Genomic DNA, 25,012 nt, shown 5'->3' with positions numbered 1-25,012 from the left:
CCCTATCTGAGTATCCTGACACCTAGATTATCCTTCCTCAGGCCTCTGTCTGTAAAATATGAGCATGACTACATAGGCATATAAACAATACAGTCTATCTGGGAGTAGTGGTCACTGGTGGGAGTTAAGCGACATCTGGTTTCCCACCAAAATAGTATTTGATTTCCATCTTAATCAGCCAATATAATTAACTGAGCCTCTTTCCAAAGATGCATGCTCTCTGATCAAAAGCTCCATCCTGTGGATGTTCACCAAGCTCTGGCTTTTTACCTGGTAGAATAAAGCACTTTGGGGTTTCTTCCCAATTGTTCATCTCCTACACCGAATGAATGATAGGGCAGTCTGTCACAGTGCACCAGCTTTCCAAATGGTTCTCCAGTTGTATGGTCATGTGCTATGAGGTTAAGGGTGTTCTGCCCCCCCAGAGATACTGTGTGCCCATTCACCCAGAATACAGCCAGCACCCACAGCATGTGTGGGAAGTGCCTCTATGATGGACATCTGCAGAACAACGATGTGGGCTTCAGTTGTCACATTTGCTAGCCTTTACACAATTGTTACTGCATGAAGGAATGATGCAAAGGTGGGCAAACAGTCCTGCACAACTTCTAATGCTACACCTAACCCCACCAACAGTGATAGGGCCCTCAGTGGCCAGGGAGTCTAGTGGCTAGATTGGTGGTTAGGGGAGCTGTAACAGGACTTGACCTCTCCTTCTCCCTGAGGTCCTGGCCCAGGGTCCTATGTTGCTCAACCCCTAAACAGGGGAGATGGATCTTTCTCCCACCTGTAAGGGGGTGTTCAGGGCTTGATTTCCTGGCCTGCATGTCCTTTTAGTTTGGGGCATAGCCCCCCACTCATCCAGTTGCCCCACAGTTGGGGCTTAGCTGTAAGTTCCCCTTGGCCAGCAAAGATTTACTTGGCTCCATTGGCAAGCCAGTTGCTGGTCTGTGCCTTCAGGCAGCCATACCGAGAGCTCCTGCCTCATTGCTAGTCAGCCCTTGACTGAGCCAGGCTCCCATTCTTTTCTCCCCGCTCCAGGCCTGGCATTGGCTGCAGGTATAACAGGATGGGATGAGCTGAACCCACAGGTGGTCTTTAACCCCTGCTGTGCCTAGCTGCAGTCTCCCTGCTCTTTCACAAACAGCTTGGGCATCACCTAAGGTTAACAGACCTATGCAAAGACAAAGAAATGGTTATCCACTGCTCATAACTGTTTTTCAAGCCATTTTGCATATGTCCATTACACACCTCACTCCCCTACCCCAACACAGTGGAATGGGTCATCTAAGATTCCAGTTCAAAGGAACTGAAGGAGGGTGGGGCGGTGGCTCTGCTCATTTTATGCTCAGCTTGGCGTACGAGGGTCACCAGGGCACAGGTGTGGCTACGCATCTGGATATTGCTAGGGAAAAACTCAGGCATTGGTGCACCAGGCACTCACACACCTAGTGGCATGGACACACGCAACATATTTCAAAGAACAACAATTACAAAAAGTGAGTAATTGTTTCTTATTTATACAACGTGGACCAGCTCCCGCAGAAGCGATTGTGATTTACCTAATAGTCTGGTGGACAGAGTCAGGGCACTATCATAGGAGGTGAAGACCTGGGTACAAGTCCCTGCTCCAAGAGCAGCGATTTGAAAACAGGGCTCCCTCAACCCTGGTGAGCACCCTACCTGCTGGGCCCTGGGCTATAATGGGATTGGGTTGTAAAGGGTGCCTCTGTCGCTTATTTTCTCAGGAACACGTGCCTAGCTTGGCTTTGACACCAGAGAGGGTTCACAGCTGAGCAGCCTGAGCTGAGATGCATGCTTCCCTTTAGCCCATCAGTGATGATTCCTGGTCACATGCCACCTGAGGCACATTGCACATATGCTAAGAAGTACCTTTGGGGATCTTGCCCTAACCGCAGCCCCTTTCCTCTGCCTTTCACTACTGGCTAGCTTAGACAGCTTACCACCTCCCATGCTGGCTTCTGTGGATCCCTGCCAGGCAGGTAACACTCCCCATGCATTGTTTGGGGAGCATGGCCCCCCTTAATTCAGGATTCTACTACCCACCAGCTCACCTAGGGCGCCTTTGTGGAGCTAGCCATCTCCTGCATCACTACCTATGCAGAGTGCAGGTTATGAGCGCAGTCTCAGGTATACTAAGAACTTTCAGACCCCTGCTATATATGGTTTGAACTCAGATGCTGAAGGAAAAGAATCATAGAGTTTCTAAACATGACATCTGTACACAGTTGCCATTTTACCTACCAGGAAAGCAGAAGGGAGGCAATGGTAATAGACACTGGTAAGGCATCATAGTCCAAACTCTTCTGTGCAGCCCACCCACAACTTTCCAAAAACAATTTCTGTTTTTTTAAAAATAGCCATCTGTGACAATTAGGGCCCAGACATCCCAAAAGGAGAAGGGGGCTGAACCTCAAAGAATAAAACAGTTGAATCAACTGATTGTTCATGTTATTGTACTAAAATAGTACAAGTAAGTTTTTATATGCAAGCTTGTAATGGTCTGAACTTTAGCGTCATTAAGAGCGATATATACAGACTATGGTTATGAATGTGTATCTATAAAATTGTGCTCATAATTTGTCCTGCATTCACCTCCATCTCAGTGGGGTTCTGGTTAGTCAGGCAGGGAGGGGATGCTTCCCCACTCAGCTGATACTAGCTCTAAGTACTTACCCTCTACCATCGTAGAACTTAGAAACAGGCAATCGATGGGCTGTTACAGTGAATGGGAAGACACTGAGCCATCCCAGCTAGAAATGCCTCACGCTGCATAACTATGAGTCACAATAGCCTGAGAGGAAAGAGGGAAAAAAAGGGAGAGGGGGAAGGGCATTTGACCTGATGAATATCCAGAAACTGTCTGTCAAATGCTGGGTCTTCATTGTAGCAAGGGACACGTTAGGAAAATGGTCAGAGAATCTGTAACGTATTAAAAAAGGGAGTTTAATCTAATTTGCCACTGTAAACCCTGAGGTTGCATCTTTGTTTATTTTTTGTGTAATTTCTCTGTTTGCTTCCCTTGCTATTTCATCTTTGAATCTGATTTTTCTCTCAAGTAATTTTATTTTTTACCCAAGCAGGTCTCTGTGCTGTAACTGGTGTGAAATGGAGGTGCCAAACTGAGCTGACAACTGGGAGGAGGTGGTTTAACACCTTTTGTGGTGACAAGTCAGAGCAGCTAGTGGTTAAAAACTGAAGGAGGACAGATATAGGGAGACTCCACAGTGGAAGGGCTACTGGAAGCCAGGATGAGACTGTTGTGGGCAGGCTATGGCTCTGAGGGGTTTAAACCACAGCTGAACAGTATAAAGGCACCTTACATTAGAGGGCAGGTTGTGACAGAACTCCTTACTGGTCGAGGTGGTCCCTAAAATAGCACAAGCTCCTAGAAGGATATGTATATACCCAACTTTGAAAAAGCACTGGGTGGAAGTCTTTGATGTTTGAAAATTGCATGGTCACAGACAGAAAAATATTTTTAAGTTTGGGAGTTTTAACTTCTCTATTGAGATACAGTGCAAAGGGATTTGTTCAGAGTGCACATTTTTAATCCTAATTAAAGGCTACTGGCTGGTGCATCTTAAATTAGCTCGTAAAAACTTAGTTAAGAAAGCTTGTGTAGTGAATATTCTTCTCCTATTACTACTACTTCCCTTTCTTTTTTATGGAGGGCATTAAAACCCTAGGAAGTAAATTGTCAACTACATTATGAAAACTTGGCACAGGTTTGTTTAAAAAGGCAGGAGCCACAAAAGTTAAAGGTCCCAATGCACCATTAACTAACGATCTTTTTCACATGTGTAGTATTTTCTATCCTTCCACAAAGTTAATATAAATCAAGTTACTAATAATCTTTCATACTGCACTTCCTATGAGTTGTATTATGCTTAGTGATTTACTAATACATCTTTTCACTTAAAAATACAGATACCACACTAAACTATACCCAAAGCAAGCACATTGTAATGAATTGAGATACCTGTTCATCCATAAATGAAGTAATTTCACCCTCTGAGCCAGTCACTATTTAGTTATCCTTTTATGCACATAAAAATTGCTCACCTGAGCAGATAGAAGATGGCAACTTATCTGGCAGGGTGACTCAAGATGTGGCAGCCAGTTTCTTTTCTCAAAAGAAGGGAAAGTTAGCTAGAGGAGCTAAGTTCTTTAATGGGAAATTCTGCAGAAGCCAGCCACGACTATACTTAGCACATGGCAATAAGTTCAAATACAAACTAGCACCTTCCTAAGCAGCAACAGCACAAATCTAATTTACGCTGAAATTGGTAGCTTACTAACCTGCATTGTTTTGTTTTAAAGAAAACCTCTTGTAGTTTCTCCGAACCAAGCCCCCTACTTCCAAAAAAGCCTTACCCTATATACTGTTACACATGTATGAGTTGGGATCTTCCCTAGATCAATCACTTCTGTTTTTTAAAAAAATTGTTTCAGTCACAGACAAATAACCGTCACTTTAAAGTCTAAGGGCATGGCTAAACTTCAAAGTGCTGTCGTGGGAGCGCTCCCGGAGCAGCGCTTTGAAGTGTGAGTGTGGTCACGCGTGAGCGCTGGGAAGAGAGCTCTCCCAGCACTCCTGGTAATCCACCTCCACGAGGGGATTAGCTTCGCGGAGCCCAGCACTCAGAGCCTGTTTACACTAGTGCTTTAAAGCACTCTGACTTGCTGCCTTCAGGGGGGTGATTTTTCACACCCCTGAGCCAGCAAGTTAGAGCAAAATGTAAGCGTGGCCAAGCCCTTAGGCTTTGATCTTGCTCCTACTGCTATTAAATGCTCATGATCAAGCCTTTGGAGCACCAGGTTTATAGGAAAGGATGTGGACTCAAATCAGATTTTCTAGATGAGGTAGAATGTATTTTTCTTACAAACTCTCTTGCAGTGGTGTCCTCTCCTTCCCCCTGCCTCCTTTTGAAGAACTAGAAGATCTAGGTCTTTATTTCTGTTTTGCTTAGACATATGACTATTTTGAATCCAAATTATTAATTTTTCATGTCAAGTTATCATGCTGAATGTTAATGAAACATTACAAACTCTCAAAGTCTAGTTTTTAAAAATAACCATTCATATGCACACACCTTAAAAAAAAAGTTAAAAAGTTGGTTTATTTGAAAACTGTGAAATCAAAGGCCAAATAGATAAAATGTTTAACATTGTCCCTGGCCAGTGTACAATAAAGAAAACTGGTAAAACTAGATTGTTTCCTCCACCACCATGGCAAGAATCAACTCTTAATATCACTTCTTAGTTCTCTCCCAATAAGAAACATTATTTGTAATATATAAACAGTACCTTAAACCACTCATCTTAAGCTGTCTTGTAGATCTATATTGTCAAATCTGTAGTATAACTCCATTGATATGGTGTTACACCAGAGATTAATCTTGCCTATCGTATATAGAGCCTGCTCACATTCTTTTTCCAAGTATTTTTTTAAATCCCCTTAAGCTCTCCAGACTGATTCACAAACTGAACTCAGCCAAATCACAAGTCAGATTAGATATTACAGGATCCTTTTAGGATACAGCATCATTTTTTTCTTATTGTTTTTAGGTCCTGTTGATCTATTCTCCCCGCACACTCCCAAAAATATAATAATCCCTTACAGGATTTTTGTTCAGTGTTCGTATTACATGACTAGTTTCAGTTTTATTGTGGATTTTCTTTTTGTATTTTACAATTTAAACAAAAATTAATGGAATGGTAAGTATATGAGAACACTTCACCATTTTTTCAAAAATAGGAAAATACCACACTTTTAATCCAAAACACAGATATTTTAAAGTTTGTAGAAGCTCAAATAGGAAGGCAGCAAGCTTTTCCTTTGATAGTTATGGTTACAATAAGTCATGCCCTGTTATACAACTGCTTGAAATGTTCAATGTAAAGTTACTTGTACATGCAATTTAAAAAACACAAAACTCTGATATGGGATGAAAATTGGTTGACTAGGAAAAGACTGACTTTATTACCTAAATTAATCACAATGAGCACATTATTCTTCTTTCCTTTGTTTAAAGACAGGACAAGTTCAGTGGTAGGACAGACCACTTGTAATATTCACTTTGAATGGCCTCTGTTACTGGCCTTGTTTGGCATAAAGTAATTTTAGTGATTTTTGGAAAGTGCCAAACTGACAATTGGATTAAAACCAAAGCCCCCCATTTATACAGATAGCAGGTATAGCAATGAACTGGTAATGCAAGTGACCACAAAATCACATCCCTAATTCACTTTAAAGGTAGTTTAATCAAACCCACTCAACCCTTTGACTCTCAATTACCAATGATGGCAGTTCTGGAGGTACTTTTTGTGGTGTAGACACTTGTTCACTAGAAACTAGTTTGAGACCAATTTATTTCATAGAAACCATTAACTATCTGTCAGATGGCAAGAATGTGTACTCATCACATATGGAAGTCCCATTTGAATCAACGACATATAGGCGAAAGGTGCCATATTACCATTCCATCCACTCCTAGCTTTAGCTGCTTTCTGACTGTTATAAAAAGGAGAGTGGTTTAAGCTAAATTTCTCATTGGTTATTAAAAGGGGCATGTGTTCACTCAATATCCTAACCAACACGCATTAGAGTCAGCATAGACACATTCCCATTGACTTCAGTGATGCTTGGACTGAGATTTCTACAGGTAAGGAAAGATATGTGAATAAAAGTCACATTATGTCAAGATGCATCAAAGTAATTTGGTAATTCTCTAAAACTACTTCACCGTTTGCAATTAAGTGGTCAACAGGCTTTGAAATTGTACAAATTTAGCAACTGGAAAGTGTCCCATATCTACAAAGTGACAGTAAACAATCCCTTTGAATTAAAGAGAGTTAATTTTTAATGGGATAAAATCACAGCAAGTGTAAATCACCTAATTCCACTAGTTTAAGAGGAACCTGCCTCCCTCCCAAAAATATAGAGATGTTTAGCTACTGTGCATCACTGGAACTGGCACATGTACTCTTCTTTTGAGGAAAAAATTGCTGCATACATTTTATTATTGCTAAAATAAACCTAGCTTTTTTGGGTAGGTTACGAGGAGGAAGTTAAGTACCACAATCATTTTCTTTAGAGGATAAAAGACAAAAATAAAATTAGGAGTTTAAAGAAATTTAAACCAATACTTTAATTCGTTCTGTTCTCATTTAGTTTGTCTTGATATTTTAACCAACATTATAGCGCCCCCCCCCCTTTTTTTTTTCAGGGAGAGGTTGACATTGCTGACAAAAAATAAACTGTAAATCAGGAAAGACAATACATGTGGTATAAAAGCCTAATGGAGTGGGGCAGGGAGGGAAAAACCTACTCCACAAAAGAAAAATAAAGCTAAAACAAATTCCGGAGCTGAAAATTTGAAGGATCTACCTTCCTCAGATCTACGATCACTGTTGCTCTTTTCCAATAACAAAGTCAGATTTGAATGAGACTTTGTGTTCTACTGTAACCCTGCAAAGGTCAGTTTCGAAGTTAAAAGAAATTAAACCACTGTAATAAATTGCTAAACTGAGAAGTATGCAATTATGATTCTTTTTAAAACTATAAAGCATTTTTACAGATCCTGCAGTTTATATTTTAAACTCAAACTGTGCTTTACATTTTTAAGTTCAGACATACTGAAACCCAGAAGCACAGAGGGTTGGCGATTTTTTATCGCCTTTAGGCACACATGTCGTTTTTTCCCAAAAAATGATGCAACATCCATTTTCCATACGCATAGCATTGAGGACAGTAATTCCATCTCCTTTTTTGTAGGATACGGCCTCTTGTGAAAGTAATCTGCCAAAAACTGTTTTCGAGCTTCATATGAACTGTGTTCATACTGTTTAGGATCTAATGCTAGAATATGGAGGTCCTCACTTGAAGGAGGTCCTTTCATCTCAGTCCTGCTTTCAACCTTTTGTCGCTTGACAGGCACTACCCCTACATTCACATCTTTATCTGGAGCTAGAGCTGTGCCGGTATTTAAGGACTGAGGCTGCTGTTCTTTATTCCTTTGGTCCTCTGCAACAGAGCATAGATCAGATTGTTTTCTTTTAGCAGACTGAGAGACAGAATCATGCTTTTCACCATTCACAAATGATAGCTCTTTCTTCTCACTGCGCTCAAGTGGCACTTTCATACTTGAGTTGCTGTCTTTGGGAGCACTTCTGCAGCGGAGCAAATGCACAGCAATAGCTGTCAAAGTCATATTTCCAGTGTACACCCCACAGCAATGGATGCACTTGAAAGCAGGAGACTTTAAAATTGTGTGTACAGTTGGCATGATATGATGCCTCTCTTTCAAATGCATTTCATAGGCTTCTTTGCTAATGAAAGTACCAAAACAAAAGGGGCATGTAAATACTTTTTTGCTGCACATACTGTCCACTTCAGCTGTCTGATGCTTCACTTTGATGTAGACAGGTACGAGGGTCCTCGAGTTTACCCCTGCAAGTACTGCCAAGTATACTTCCTTTTCACCAAGTTCTTCTTTTGGTAACATTGTACTGAAATCAAAATGTGGAAATATAAGGTCACCGTCAGCATCATTATCTAGCTGAAATCCTCTGTTGCTGTAGTCTTCATGTAACTTCTTCCTTCCATTATGCACAGTCTTATTATGTTCCACAAGGCTTTTTAGATCATGGAAAGTATATGTACAGAACAAACAAGCTAAGCCATGCATCAGAAGATGTTTTATAAGTTCTTCCTCACACAGGAAACATTTACAAGAGAAACACCGGACAGTCTTCTCTTTCATCCACCTCAGAAAGGGTGCACATACTGCAAGCTTGTCAGGTTCAAGGGTTTCCTCTGTTTTTACTGCATTGTGCTTATGAGCCACTTCCATGTGGACCTGATAGACATTTGATGGGAAGAGCTCATTGCATACAGGGCACGTCTTCCATTGCTTAGCCTGTTTGAGGGCTTGGCTTGTTTCAGGAGCAGATGGAGAAGCCTGTGCAGACATATTGTGGGAAGAAGTCACAACAACAGGAGGAGAAGGTGCACTAGCTGGAGAGCGAGATATCTGAGTTACTGTGCCAGACTGCATTAGCTGAATGGGCATTTGCGGTGGTGTAACAGTTGCTACCCCGCCACCAGGTGGTACAGGCAAAGTAACTGAAACTGGTGCAAGGGTATATGTAGGTATCCCATTAACCTGCTTACCAGTTGGAATTAACTGTCTAAGTATAGGTCCTGCAGTCAGGAAAGTGGTATTTTGAGAAACTCCAGGTCTGATGGGCTGATTTACAGGGAGAACCCCTGAGGTAACAGGTTGATTAAGTTGGAGAATCCCAGGTCTGACAGGCTGTCTTACAGGAAGAACCTCTGATGCAACAGGCTGATTAAGCTGGAGAACTCCTGAGGTAACAGTCTGGGGCATAGGAAGAACCCCAGGACCAATGGGTCGATTCATATTCCCAACAGGTCGATTTATAGGGAGAACCCCAGGTGCAAGAGGTCTAGTTACTGGGAGAACTCCAGGCCCAACATGACTATTTACAGGACCAACAGGATGGGCTACTGGTAGAGCCCCAGGTGCAACCAGACTATTTATGGTCCCAATAGGCTGATTAACAGGAAGAAGACCAGGCCTGACAGGTTGACTAAGTGGAAGAACCCCAGGAGCAACAGGTCTATTTATGGTCCCAACAGGCTGAGTAAGGGGAAGAACCCCAGGCCTGACAGGCTGATTAAGAGGGACCCTATGGGAAACAAAAACAGGTTGTGGAACTGGTGGCTGAAGATTAACATTCTGACCTACTGGGAGCGGACTGGATACAAGAGTAACATGTGGTGGAGTAACAACTGGAGCAGGAGACGTATGTGTAAGGCTACCAGAGACATTTGAAACAGTCAGAGGTCTAACTGTGTTTTGAACTGCTTTTCCCTGTACCATGGTTTGGTTCTGATTATTCTGAGGAAATGCAAGTTGAATGCAAGTTGGAGTAGTAACTGAGCTTGATGGAGCAGTGGTGGGCATTAAAGATGGAGCTGCTATAGTTGTGGGAGGCTTGGGAGCAATATGCATTTGCTTCACAAGTCCTGGTTTCTTAATATGTTCTGAAATCACAGATCTAAGTTTATTCTCCAGATCTCTGTGCATATCAGATGTTAAGACATGATACATTAAAGAATCTTGGCTGTTTGCAGAAGCATTACATTTTTTACAGTAGTGCTCAATAAAATTCTCTTCATTTTCATCTGGTCTCTGGCCAAAATATGTGCTTATTAAATTTTGAAAATGGTTCATCAGCACATGTTTCTTCATATTGTAGTACAGTGTGTCTGTAAAGTGACATTTTAGACATGTGAAGTTTATAATGTCACTCCTGAATTGTTTCATGCCACCCAAAATGCTCACTGTATAGTTCTGTATTTTCCTATTAGAAGAGTGAAACATCCGGATGTGTTTTCCCACTATTTTTGAATCAGAAGCAAATGCACATTTTGGGCAAGGAACCACCAGCTCTTGGTCCATTTCATCTTCATGGTAACGGTGCAAATGATTCTTGAACGAAGTAAGAAATTTTGAGGAGAACTTGCATAGGCTACAGCAATACGGCTTTGTTCTGTATCTCTGCAAATAAATAAAAAAAGTTCACACAGCACCTTGTCAAAAAACACACCAGGATTCTATAAACTGCCAGTTTATGTCATGGTCCAAAGAAAATGCCACCAACAGAAGTGTACCCCCCAAGAAACAGGTTCAGACAACTTTACAAAGACGTATGTAAAGATGACATGCGTGAGAAAACAAATTATTTGGATTTGTGCCCTTTTATGCTTCTTTATAATGTATAAAGAAGGCCTGAATGGATCTTTCCCTCACTCTGATTTTTAAAAAAATTAGAAACTCCAGTTCCTTAAGGACTCTGGGCCATCAAAGAGACTGGAACAATTAAGACAACACAATACACAAGAAATGAAACCTGGGAAATCAAGAGGGAAGGGACTTTTCATTCAGACTGTTTAAAGCTTTACTTGTATGAACTAAACGCACCCCACACACTCTAAGAAAAAAACTTAAAGATTCCAACACCTCGTCCTTCAACAAATGGGTGAGAAAAAGCTCAAACCACTTTTCAAAACCCCTAATCCAACCAAGTCTTTCAGCAAAACTAGGAAATACCAGACATTTAATATTCCTAAGGGTAAAAACAAGCCAAGAAAATGTTAAGGGGCGGGGGGTGGGGAGGAGAGAACGGGGAGAGAAGAAAAAAAAAATTGCTAAACCTTTCAGACCTCCTTTAAACATAAGAAAAGAGCAATAAAAATATACAAACCCATTTGTTTTCCTTTGTAGTTCACTTTTAGAATACCACTTGTATTACACAGCCCCTCTCCTCATACCAATATTTAATTCACAAAGCATTTTTACCTCTAAATATTTTCAGATAATTTTTTGTAAAATGCACATTTAAACTATCATTCTTCTCTAATTTCACCCTGACTAAAATAAAATTCAAAGTTCATTCCCTCTCCAACAAGAATCATTGCATTTGTTTTCTCCATCAATGGCACTTCAGCTGAAAACTGTTAGTTTTCCACTCTGAATTCTCACTGATCAGTTAAGTTACTCTTCATTCCCACATGGAGTAAATACCGTTATAGGTCTCTGAAAGACTATAAGAGACACTTCAGTCACATACACCTCTACCCCAATATAACGTGATCCAATATAACACAAATTTGGATATAATGCAATAAAGCAAAAATGGTTCTCTGTCTCGTCTACCACATTGGTTCTCAAACTGAACCAGGTCGCAACCTGGTTATGTGGGGGGTTGTGAGCCCCAAACCCAGCGTATGCTTGCAAGTTGCGAGCCCCAACCGCGATGCATAGCTGCGAACCCTGACCCCGGTGAGCCCCAACCCCGGTAGGCACGTGTAGCTGTGAGCCCTGACCCCAGGGCATGGCTGCGAGCCCCGACCCTGGCCTTCATGTGAAGGACGACATCAGATGCACCCTTTCTAAAGCACCAAGAATAAAATCTTCTTGTGTCAAATACTGTATTAATAATGGAAATACTCTATGCCAAAGGAAGTACGATATAACGCAGTTTCACCTATAACGCGGTAAGATTTTTTGGCTCCCAAAGACCGCGTTATATTGGGGTAGAGGTGTATTTTCATTTTTCTAGCTTTTGACACTGGGTCTCATGTGAGTTGTCCTGTAGTTCCTAAGGAATGAGCATTCGTTGCTCCAAGAACTACAGAGCTTCCAGGCAGAGTCAATGTCATTAAGTTTGCATTCATAAAGCATCTTAAGGTAACTTCTCAGCTCGGAGAACCTTTACAACAAGACTAATAGGATGGACAGGCAGTCTTGGCCTCCCAAGAGGAGGTGCTGCTGATCCCCACGTAAAAGAAAAAAAATGGGGAATTTTCTGTAGTATTTTTCTGAATGATATGCTTGGCAGTAACTGACATAAATTGAGATTGTAGCCAGTGGGTGCAGAAAGGTTAAAATACTCCTAGGGCAAATCAGGAGACATGAGGTGTTCTGGTCACGTAACTGTCTCTCGGGTGGAATGAATAGGTCGTTAAAGGACTGGCTGAAAGTGACCCATATCAATGGAGGAGCTAGAAAGGCAAAGGGAACCCCAATGTTTGCGAAACTCACACCTAGCAAACAGCCAAAAGGAAGGAGATTTCCCCACCACCACCACCTCTCTGCAGACAAGCAGAGCTGAGACCCCAATCTGAAGAACAAAGGGAAAAGATGTCAGGTGGCTGTGTTTAACAGCTGGCCTTTAGAGAAACACAAGAGCTCTGACCTGGGACTGACAGACAATGAGACAGAAACAAAGGAAACCAAGAGAGTTCCGGGAGCAGCATGGCTCAAGGCAGTAGAGATTATGTTTTTAAATCTTTGTTTCTGTATGCTAACCTGAGGACTTTCAGATTCTTTATGCCAGATGGCTAATAAATTGTTACCTGGTTTTGAAAAGGCTTCCTGGTGTGATTGCAAATACTTGCTGAGGTGCACTGATCTCTGAAGAGGACAAAAGAATTTGAACAGGAGTCTGTCTCAGCTCAACTTGCTGGAGAGAGCTCACCCTCAGTGAGAAGCACTGCTGGAGCTGAGGCTCAGTCTGGGAGGCACTAAGTCTGCATTACTTACTTTAAAAGAAGAATGTAATCCCTTGAGAGTCTGGCACATTTAAGGGGTACCTTCAAGGGACTGTTTAAAAGCTGGGGCATAGCACAAATCCTCACCACAACATGGCTGGGGATTAGATTAATCAGTTTGCAGCCTGTGAAGATGAACTCAAGCAGGGAATAGGAGTTAGAATGAATTAATCTGTATGGCTGCTCCTTCCCTGTTTGACAGCTGATCTCCAGAGAGCAGGGAATTGTTGCCTTACACAAAGCAGATTCTCACATTAATAGCCATGCCAAATATTGCCTGATCTCAAAAATTCTGTTTTTTAGGGTACATCACTGTAAAGTGAATGATGTATCAATGCCAGATGGCATCAAGTAACTTGACTCCCCATCCACTTCAGAAAGTGGAAAAAAACTTCTGCTAATCATCTTCTTAGGGCAGTTGAGAGAGGCCAAGAAGTCTTTGATGACAGTGACTGATTGGTTAAGAAGTTTTCAATATCAAACTTTTAAGCCTTTCAAGCCCAAAGATGGCCTCCATCAGGCTCCTCAACCATCTGGCAGAGTATGGGACCAGGATTAAAGGCTGAAGACCTGACAAAGTTCTCACAGTTGGAGTGGTGTTAGAGATCTGCATCCACCTTAAGTAGTAAACTACCCTCCCCACCCCACTGTAGAACGCTCTGACAACTACTGCTTCCACATTACTTTGACAACCAGACTAATCTGTACCTGGCCAAGCTCTTATTTAGGCATACTATGTCTACATTCCTCTCCCTTGTTGCTGAACATCTTCCACCCCTTCCCTCACAGATATGCATCTGGCATCAATAATCTATGCCTCTCTCCCCCATAGGTTTAACTACAATGATAAGATGAGCCTGGGATTGATTTAGAAAGTCACCCAAAAGCTCTTGCAAGCATATAATGTAATTTCCCCCTTGAGAGGTATTGGGCAGTAATATACTGACACCTTGCTCTACTCTCTGCATTGGTGCCAGTTCACTTTCAGATGAAATTCAAGGTGCTGGATGCAACTCCAACCTTTATCTGATCATCCTGACACAATGCAGTTCAGTGACTCTTTACAACACGCACCAATAAATCTAGATTTTAAGTGTACACCAAAAGTAAACATTACAATGTACCAGGGTTTAGGGAATCCCCTGGCTACCTCTCTACCACTGGCTCCCCAATTTCATTTATTAGATTCCTACCTTCTCCAAAAGATGGCCTGGGAAGTAGGTACCCTACTCTTTGCTGTAACAGCATTTCCCAACAGTTACTGTTTTCCATTTTTTCTTGCTTCACTTTTTTCTGTTTTCCATTTTTGTATGTTTGTTTTCCTTATTCAGTCTTGTTCTGGTGAGGAGAAGAAACTGGCAAAAATCAAACCACAACAGAAGAGGCCACATGTTTGGGCTGGAAGCGTCCACTGGCAAAAGGGTTTCATGAAGCACTGCCCCTTTCCTCTTCCACATTGATCCTCTCCTTCCTAAACTTGTTCAAACACCTCTTAGGTAAGGCGATACCATTCTACAATACTGAGTAGAATGTTTCAGAGGCTGTCTCATTTGCTAGCCTCCTCCATTCCCCACACCAACCTGCGTGTGAGATGGGGAAGGGAGGGTGGTAGTAAAACTGCCATTGTTAGCACCAACAATCTCGAAGGGAGGTAAGGGGAAAACTGGTGGAGAAAGTATTCCAGCCTGGAAGTGGCTAATGCATGGATCATTCAGGACCTCTGACAAGAAAGGGGACAGTCCAATGAGCCAAGGAGGTAGAAAGGGAGAATCATTTCTCTCCACTTTTGCTACCTCGACATCCAAGCTCAAGAAGTCCAATAGGACACCATGACTTTGACTCAATGATATAAGAACAAGTGTTTTTGATGAAAGAAGAGGTCACTGGTTTGCTAATTCTGCAGAACACTTCCCCCTTCTCTCCAGCATCAGTTTGGTCTTCCCAAGGTTCAGTCTGACCCAGCTCCTTTTCATCCAGAAGCCAATTTCTCAAAGGCTTGGTGACACTGAGCATGTATGCTGAAAAGTAGATGTAAAGTGGGGTGGCCGTGTACTGCTGACAGCAGAGTTCATAGTATCTCAGTTTCCTACAAGAGGTATCATGTTGATACTGATAGTCTCCCATGCTTAAGAAAGATTTACTCAGGACTGGAACAGATGCAGAGAAGGGCTACTAGGATGATCAGAAGAGTGGAGAAGATACCTCACGAGAGAAGACTTAAGGAGCTTGACTTGTTTAGCCTAACAAAATGAATGCTGAGGGAAGATATGATTGCTCTCTATAAATATATCAAAGGGATAACCACCAGGTTAAGGGGCAATGTTGGCACAAAAGCAAATGGACATCAACAAATTTTGGCTTGAAATTGGACTAAATGTTTCTAATCATCAGAAGAATGCAGTTCTGGAACAGCTTTCCAAGGAGAAAGTGGGGTCAAAAAACAACTTGTTTCAAGACTGAGCTTGATAAAGTTTTGGAGGAGAAGGCATAATGAAGTTGCCTACAAGGGCATATGGCCCATTTGTGACTGTTATTAGCAAATATCTCCTACGGTGAGAAATGGGACACTAGATGGAGCTACTACAAAAATCCTTTCCCAGATATGACTGGTGGGTCTCACCCAAATGCTCAGGGTCTGATCACCATATTTGGGGTCAGTCTGCCATTCTGACCTGGTGAAGAATTTCTTAGACTCTGGGGGCCTTTTGCCTTCCTCTCAGAGTGAGGTTCAGGTCACTTGTTGATTTGAACTAGAGTAAGTGATGGATTCTCTGTAACTTGAAGTCTTTAAATCATGATTTGAGGACTTCAGTAATTGAGCCGGAAGTTATGGACCTATTATAGAAGTGGGTGGGTGAGGTTCTGTGGCTTGTGATGTGCAGGAGGTTAGACTAGATGATCATGATGGTCCCTTTTTGCCTTAGAGATTATAAAAGTCTCAAGAGCATGGATACCTGTAGAACCTCACCCGCAAGGTCTCTTGGGAAAAGGCAGCTGTCAATCACTACCCCAAGCTCCCTTTGAAAGGAATCACTGAAGCCACTGTAGTGCTGCACTATCAGCTCCAAATAGATCATATAAATGGGTCAACTGCACTTCATGACAGACTGGAAAAGGCTACAGAGGCCTTGAGTTTTGACTTTTCATTATAGTGATTATTAGTGGCCCTAGAGCAGTCTTCAGGAAAAGTCCAAAACTGAAAGGATCAAAGAAGTCAACAGAGGCCAGGTCTCATTGGCATGATTGATGATTGGGACAACTATAGCATTCTTCAAAGATTGAAGTTTCCCACCCCACACTTAGAGCACACTGATCATGGGAAAAGTAATGAAGTGGTACTGAAAGCAACTGAATGTACATGCTAGTGAAATAAATACTGCCGTGTCTTTAGGAACTGCTTCATCACTAGATTCATTTTCCTCCTTCCATTTCTGTGATGGCAGGCCTAGTTGCTTTTCGCTAGCCTTCACAAACTGAGAAGAGAATAAATTAAATTTCTCAGGTGGTGGGCCCTATCACTCTTTAGAAATTCTTGCAACTCCTCCTGTGATGGAACCAAACTTGCCTGAACTTTTCTGTTGAAACCTCTCCACAGCAGTCAATGCTCCAGTCAGTATTTAGATTATGCAGGCCAGGCTGCTTAATTGTATCATTATTCTCAATAGTTCCCTTAACCACGATTTGAAAGCTGTGACAAAGAAAGGTTTTTTTTGCGTCCTTTATAGCAATGGCATATTCCTGCAAGATGCTCCCCACTACAAACTGTACAACGGTAAGACTGGGGAGAAAAATTCTTTATGCCTCCTCTAGGCACTTTTTTTTGTTCTGGAAACTTAAGATAAAATTTTCAGAAGTGCTTACCAGTGATTCAGAAGCCTAAATCCCAATAACTTGCAACTAACTGGACTTCAGCTCCCTTTCTTTTACCCCACCATAAATAGTTGCTATTTGTCAGAATAGAAAAGTAAAAGTTTGTTACTTGATAAATTCCCCCTGTAGGACAGACCTCTCCCCTAGTTCAGGCCAGCACACCTTCCTGCAAATATGAAAAGCTGTTCAGACTTGTCCATAGGCTCCATTGTTTGGTCTTGCTCCTTCCACCCACAAAGATGAGTATTTCCAAACTTGTATGGAAACAAATTCTTACGAGTAGATTAGAATTTAAAACTCCTAACACAAATGGAGTTGAGTATTATTGTTAACAATATACAGGGAGCCTGAAGAGGCCATTAGAGACACATTCAGGAGAACTCCAATCTGCCCTGCTGGACAAGAATAGGTCCCAGAAAGGAAATTTTAGTAACGATTTTTCATTCTGGACTTTGACCTTTCCCCTAATCTGAGATATACGGGAAACACAAGTCATCAGAAAAAAGTTAGTAAGGAAGGCAAGTAGAACAGAAGAAGGTGGTTTCGCCTTCCCTAAAATTAACATTAATCTGAACCGGACAAATTCAAAATTATAAATAAGACAAAATTTTAAAAACAAGTGAAGATGATTAATCATTGGAAAAAATCTCTTGAGGTCTTCAAATCAAGACTAGATGCCTTTCTGTAAGATTTGCTTTAGTCAAACCAATTATTCAGCTCAATACAGGAGTGAAATTATATTGTCTGTTATTGAGGAGTTCAAACTAGATGATCTAATGGTCCCTTCCAGCCTTAAAAAGAAAAAAAAAAAATCTATTAATCTGTTTCAGGACTACTGCTTGGAGCAACTTTCTGCCAAGCACCAGCCTGGAAATGAGTGAAGATTGAACCTGTAGAGCTTTAAAAACTTGGACCAGGTGGCAGCTTTGCACATATATTCTGTGTCAGTCAACATTCTTTTTGCCAGAGCAGGCTGGCAAGTGAGCTCAGGTATTAAAAAAAAAATTTGCTCATCTGTGGGCCATAGCATCTGCTCCCAATGATCTCCGATGAAGAAGGGGCCTTGTTTTTGCATTTTGTCTGTATGTGACTAAATCCACCTGGGATAGTCTAGCAGCTGAAAAATTTCTTGGTTCAGAGCCCACTCCAAATTTTCTATCCACAGATGAGTTAGCCAATCTGCTTTTTGTATTCCAGGATCCTTTTACTGTAGAACCTCACAGTTACAAACACCAGAATTATGAACTGACAAGTCAACCACACACCTCATTTGCAACTGGAAGTACAGTCAAGAAGCAGCAGTGGATCCCCTTCCCCTCAAAAAAGCAAATACAGCACAATACTGTGTTAAACTACTAAAAAGATAAAGGGAAAATTTAAAAAAAAAACAGATCTGACAAGGAAAGAAACCTGTTTCTGTGCTTGGTTCATTTAAATTAAGATAGTTAAAAGCAGCATTTTTCTTCTGCATAGCAAAGTTTCAAAGTTGTATTAAGCCAATGTTCACCTGTAAACTTTTGAAAGAACAACCACTGTTTTGTTCAGTTACAAAACATTTGAGTTATGAACAACCTCCATTCCCGAGGCGTTCGTAACTCTAAGGCTCTAATGTATTTGGTTTACCCTGATGGAGACTATGTAATATCACACACACAGTAGGATCTGCAAGGCTTGTATGTGTTTTGATTTGAACCACAAGTCCCCCTCTTCATCTTATGTGGTTGTGCTGTCTGATGGGACAACATGCTCTTGCCTCAGGTGATCCTGAAATTCTCAGAAGGCAAGCTGGTGCACTTATTTCTAGATTGGTGCTTTGAAGCCAACCTCAACCACACAATCCAAGTGGGCTCCTAAACCTGCTAGACTAGTGTTTTCAATCAGACCTTAAAGTACGGACTGAGGGAAGGAACTTACTGTGTAGGCTTCCTATTTCCACAGAGGGAGTAAGTTAGTTGGGGCGACATATTTTCCTTTTCATGTGCATTTCTTGCTGGGAATAATTTCAAACCTGAAGGAGAAATCTCATCTGTATATTCATTCACGGGATGATTTCTATGCACAATTGGAGACATTAGGCCCAGCAATTGCAAGGAAAGATGAGTGGAATACATATGGTAATAATACAAGTACTGTGCAGATCAGTGTCTTTGCTGCGTGTCACAAAGACTACAGCTCTCCTTGTGTTCCCATCTCCCAGGCCAGTGGTTTTCAACCTTTTTTCATTTGCGGACCCCTAAAAAATGTCAAATGGGAGTGCAGACCCCCTTTGTAAATCTTAGACGTAGTCTGTGGGCTCCCAGGGTCCATGGGCCACAGGTTGAAAAATCACTGTCCTAAGAGGACAATGCTCAAAGAGAAGACCAGTGAACTCTTCTTTGGATTTATTATAAAACTTTGTGCCTGAAGCATGGAAAGTGTCCCAAACTGTTGCCTGTAAGATCCTTGGGGAGGAGGTTCTGATGAGTATGTTACCTAGAAACAAGAATCAATGAGTTCTTAGAGCCCCTTAGCCTACTTATTATCACTAGCAATTCCTTCACTGACTACTTCAAGCAGAGTGGAGGGCCAAGATTACTGTTTTGTATTGATAGTGGCGATTTCCTTAGACAAACTTGAGAATTATCAAGGACAGGACCTATGGGAATATGCAAACAAGTTCCCAGTTCCACCAATGTCAGTAGGTCTCCTGAAGAGACTGCAGTGATGGTAGAAGCTAAAGTCTCAATTATGACTATAAATTCTCTTCAACCACCTATTCAGCTTCTTGAAGTCTATGATGGCCTAAAACATTTTTTTAAAAGCTAAACTATGATAATTAGGGAGTAAAGGCCTGAGTCCCCTAAAGAACAGAGGATTGCTCTTAACTGCAGATGGTGTGAAATCTCAGGATAATTGAATGCTTTTCAATGTCTCTCACAGTTGAAGAGAGTTTAACAAAAGAGACGTGGAGGAACTTGGTATCCATACGGCACTCCCTAGAGCTCCATCTCCAGTCTGAAGAATGGAAATCAACCCAGTTGAAGATGATTGGATCTATTCACTTGAGTAGGAGAGTATCCTACTTCCAGCCATATTTCTGGAAAGACGTAGATACAGCATGCTATTTCGACTGGAAGGAAATTTGGTTTCCACACCTTGGTATCTGTGGGCTCAAGTTCTACCCCAGAATAAAGTTAACCCCTTCACTGACACCTTTGTTGAGGGTAAAAATGAAAGGAGCTCCTCCCCTTGCAGGTGGTTTGTAGTTTTTGGATTTCACTGGAATGGGCAGCTGTATTTCCCTTAATGTCTTAGGAGGAATGCGGAGGGATGGCAAAATATACCTTGGCTCTGGATGGGAGATTTCTCCCTTAGATTTAGTTCGTTCATCCTTTTTCTAGTTGGATCTTGTTGATGGCTACCACTTCTTCCCTGTTGTTTCAAAATATGTCTGCTAAGGAAGAACATTTTCTATTTTTCTGGCTCAAGGTTATGTTCCAACATAATTATCCTTCTTTTATAAGAGCTGAAACTTGCTGAGAACAAAGACCAGGCATACGTATTTGCTTCTTGCTCTCAGTCATTACATTTTCTGGCCAATTAAAGATTGGGCGTGAGGGGAGGAGGAAGCGGGCCTTTTACAGTGGAGATTCTCATCACCATTAGGAGACCTGTCCCTTTTCCTAGTTCAGAAAATAACCTGTGGTTGGGTCCTTGGTGATTCTCCTCACCCTCAGATATATAAATGAGGAGGTAATGTAGGGGGATAATTCTCTAAGAATTCTCATTCTGCATCCTAAGATGGGGAGTCAAGCAGCAAGCCAGATTCTGTCCTAACTGACTCACTCACCCACATTTACATATGGAAGACCATCCTTGAGCTTTATTTCCTTTTGGGGAGAAAAAAAAAGTGGACTGATCTAGAATAGGTTTGGGGAAAAAGGGGTACAGGAGAAAGGATTTTTGTATTAGCCCTTGAAGATACCTGTTCAGCAAGAAGATATACCATTTGCCACCCTCCCAGTATTGAAGAGGGCTGCCTCACCTTTGAGCGGGTGTCTCCAGAAGTTCTGGCTGATGTGCGAGGGACAGGAAGATGCAGAGAGACTACCAAAAGATGTGGCAGAGCTTCTCTTCTACAGCCCTAAGGTGGTCTCCTCAGAGATTCACAACACTGTCTGGCCTTTGGCTTACTCAGGTTAGCTTTCTTCTCTGTCATGATGTTGTGAGAGAGGTGATCCCATTCAGGGAACAGAGTCCAGAAAATGTGGTTCCCTAAGGGAGATTTTGCTTACTGCCGCTGCCAAAAAACAAAATTTTAAAAGCAAGATTGCTAAGAAATAAGGTTGGAGCCCTGAATTACAGCTCTGTTTGCACAGCAGGATGCAAAAGAAACAGTGGGATCAAGCCCTAAAAGCATCAGATAAGTCTGAACTACCTCTGGTATTTGCACAAAGAGGCAAAACCAGTCTCCAACAAGGGGATATAAAGGGAATGAAGAGAGGAAAAATGTTCAGAAACCAAAAAGGATGATGATAACCCTTTCAGCCGCAAAGCCCTGTAATATCTCTCTTGTTGATTTAAAGAGGTGTCAGACAACTAGGAACCTGATTCTGGGCTGGACTCCTTAAAAATTCTAGCTAACTCACAAAGACAGTCAGATGCAGAAAAGAACTTGCTCTCATGTTAATACTAACTTCTCAGCAATTCTACTTCCCTGCATCAAATCTAACTCCAAGTTGTATGTAGGAGTTTTTGATAGTCAGCTCTCTGTTCAATATGTGAAGGAGGAACAGATTTTAAAATAAAGTTTTAAAATAAAGTCCACATATTCCAATTTAAAACATAAAACAATGTGTTTCTGTTCATTTTCAATTGGCAACTCTTGCAGAAGTATCAAGCCATTATTTTTTTAAATATATTTTTACTTTAAAAAAAAAACTTGCTCAGCCTATGTTTCTTTAAAATTAGTATTTATTCAGCGGTCTACAAACTAATTTGGAGCGTCACAAAAACGGTAAGACGACAATACAACTACCTTTTCTATTAAATCACAAGCAGTACAGATCATCAGCACCATAGATGCCTATATGTTCAGCATTCCAAAAGAGGTGGCTACCGAGTTCTCCCACAGATGCTAGTAGTGCAATAACCTTTAAGCACAATGAAAGCATACCACAAAGCAATTTCACATAGTAACATGTGAAGCATTCTTAACAGTCCATTTCTGAGGGGGAGAAGAGCAGCACTCATTATGGAGAGAAGTCATCCATAGAAGCAATCCATACCAAAACACAGTTTCAGCATTACTTGAACAATAACGCAAGAAATCCTAGATCTTTCGAGGGGGTTCAAAGGAGGTTGTCCTTTCTTCCAGGAACCTTCCTATAGGGAGGAATTTAGTCAGTCTCTAACAGGACTTGGATTTTATTTGTCATCCCGGTTTTCCTTCCACAGTTCTCTTTGCATGGGATTCCCTTTGTCTGGCTAACTAGACACAAAGGGTGGGGGCTATTTCACAGTGTGCTTTTCACTGCAGCCCATTCCACCACACAATTCTCTCAGCTTCTCCCTCAGTTGCCCACATCTATCCATTCATGTTTTCGATTGCTTTACAACCTCCATAACCTTCTGTGTTCTTGTTACATCACACTATTCTGTTTACACAAGCAATAAAGAGCTCAACTGACCTTAAAGAACTGACCTGTCTTTAAAGGCAGAAGAGGAGGAAGTATTAAGGAGGCACATCTAGAGCTCCCCGGCATGCAGGGGGGACTGTGGCCTCTGGTATCTGTCACAGGGGACATTGGCCCTTTAAGAGGGAGATGGGCCAGTGCACCTTGACTCATCAGCTGACCTAAACGGGGCTTAAGAGGACACCTGGGAGTCAAGAGAATTAGTCAGGAAAAGGGACAGATGAGAGATGCCTGGGAGTCAGAAGACTGGCAGCTTTCCACTACCAGAGACCATGGAAGGAAATCTCCGGGAAACAGCCCTCTCTGAAAAGAGAGAAGAATTATCTAGAAGCCAATGGAAAGGCTAGCCTGCTAACATTCCTGAGCCAAGCGTTGGGAAGCTGAAAAGGGCTGTAGGCTAGGAAGCCAGAGAAGGGGCTAGTCTGCTGACCTTCCTAAACCAGAGTAGGCTGGAGAGGGTTGAAAGCTGAGAACAGGAAAGGAGATGCCTGTTGGTTCTCAGAGCCAGAGAGCTAAAGCCTGAAGGCCAGAGAGGGCTGAAGAGTCATGAGAGATGCTGAAGCAATACCTAGGAGAGGGCTGAGGAAGAGACCAGGTGTGGTAGAAGACATCAGACTGTGGTATGTGCTACGTTGACTGATCAGGTGGCATGGGATTTTAAGGACTACATGCATAGGGGTGATAAATGGACTAGATTTCAGGACTCCTGTTATGGACTATTTGGCCACATTGTTGTAATAAACATAAGCTCCAAGGAGGGGTAGTCATGAGACAAGAACGCTTATGTAGAGATACTGGGGACTCTGAAGGAAGGTAACTGAGGTTGGTGCATCTGGCATGCTGTGGCCTGATGCAGGAGGGCACTCCAGATGGAGCTGCCCTATTACTATACCCCTAAGGAGGATACAGTGTGGTCAGGACTCTGCCTCCTCCCTACCCTTTTGTGGTGGCTAATGTCATTAGCCAGTACCAGACTTTGTATCTGGGTAACATAGGGAGTGAAACATGGGTGGGTCAGGCTCCTGTATTGCCCCCACTTTGTGTATCAGTGTAGGGACACTCAGAACCTGGTCCTTACAAACTTACAGCTTCCCTTAAAGGGGCTTTTCTGCAGAAATTCTGTAGATTTTCATTATTATGGAGAAGAGGAATCCTTGAAGCCAGGAAATCACCTCCTTTCATCCTATGTAAGAGTATTACACTCTCATTAGGATTTTATCTGAATCCCATCCTCATCCCATCCTTTGCAACAACATTCAATTTAATTGCCCAGACCACCTGATGCAAGCATACATACCTTCCTCTTGCCCACAGACTCCCAAGGAGACACATCACTCCATGAAGTGTTGCAAAAATATTTTTCTCCTGGATCATAACCTTTAAGATTCTAAAAGAGAGGGGAAAAAAAATTATATATAATACACACACAAAAATTATTTACAAAACAGATTGCATGTACAAAATATGTATTTAAAAAACACAGGGAAAAATTCAAATTATGATAAACTGATTGAAAAAAAATCTAGGTTGCCAAAACTCAATATTGTGCACTTCAAGTTCAGAAAAATTAGGGTCCAATGTTTCAAAATGACCTTACTCACTCCTTATTAGGTTATTTTTAATCAAACTACCACCTCAAGTTATTTAATATAAACAAAATATTTAAAAAAGAGAATCTTAAGTGTTCAGAATGATTTGGGGCTACTCTTTATTCCATTTGCTTCTATCCAAGTTCAGGAATCTTTTAAGGAACAAACTCCTTTTTTCCTTTAATCCACATCACTTCAGCATTTGCCTCCACTCCCCTCCTTTTCCATGACCTCACTTCCACCTCCTCCGCTCCAGAAGTCATTTTGCAAAGGGAACTCAGTCTTTTTACTCTTCAGCAAAGCATCTTTATCACTTTATCTGCAAAGATTATGCATTCGGGAACTAGTTTCCTGAAATAAAGCACTAAATGTCCTTCAAGTTGTGAGAACATATGTTCCTTGCAGGCACAAAAGTCACCAGCAGGATGAAAGAGTATTATTGCTGAGATTAAGAACAACCTACCTCATTTAAATAGGTGTTTGGCATTGGTTCTCTTGGAATCCTCCACCCCAAAACTAGTTCACCCTATCCTCAAAATTTATATTTGTCTCTTGTTCTCTACATCCAAAAGTTAAGCTCCGTTCCTTTCCCCTCACCACCCATCTCCATCTTCTACCCAAGCCTCTGCACACCAATCCTTCTTTTGCAGTTTCTGCCATATGGCAACTATACTTAATATACCACTAGACTTTGGCACAGTGGAAGTTAT

At 41.7% G+C, this 25,012-nt stretch overlaps 1 protein-coding gene across 2 annotated transcripts in view; it reads right to left on the bottom strand.

Moving 5' to 3' along the window:
- Nucleotides 1–5,001: 5,001 nt before the first annotated feature.
- ADNP2 (ADNP homeobox 2) overlaps nt 5,002–25,012 on the bottom strand; it is a 31,460-nt gene continuing 11,449 nt past the window's right edge. Inside the window, exons 2-4 of one of the 2 annotated variants that reach the window (XM_073331839.2) lie at nt 24,011–24,100; nt 14,362–14,506; nt 5,002–10,613 (exon numbers count right to left, since the gene is read on the bottom strand). In XM_073331839.2, coding sequence (XP_073187940.1) covers nt 7,599–10,514 — 2,916 coding nt within the window. In that variant the 5' untranslated portion in view covers nt 10,515–10,613; nt 14,362–14,506; nt 24,011–24,100 and the 3' untranslated portion in view covers nt 5,002–7,598. The remainder of the gene's footprint in view (nt 10,614–14,361; nt 14,507–24,010; nt 24,101–25,012) is intronic. The other variant, XM_073331838.2, reaches the window with a different exon arrangement.

This window comes from Lepidochelys kempii, chromosome 2 (genome assembly GCF_965140285.1).
Source record: "Lepidochelys kempii isolate rLepKem1 chromosome 2, rLepKem1.hap1, whole genome shotgun sequence".
Classification (NCBI taxonomy): domain Eukaryota; kingdom Metazoa; phylum Chordata; order Testudines; family Cheloniidae; genus Lepidochelys; species Lepidochelys kempii.
Note: the sequence above shows the minus strand (reverse complement) of the source record. Positions and strands in the feature narration are given on the sequence as shown.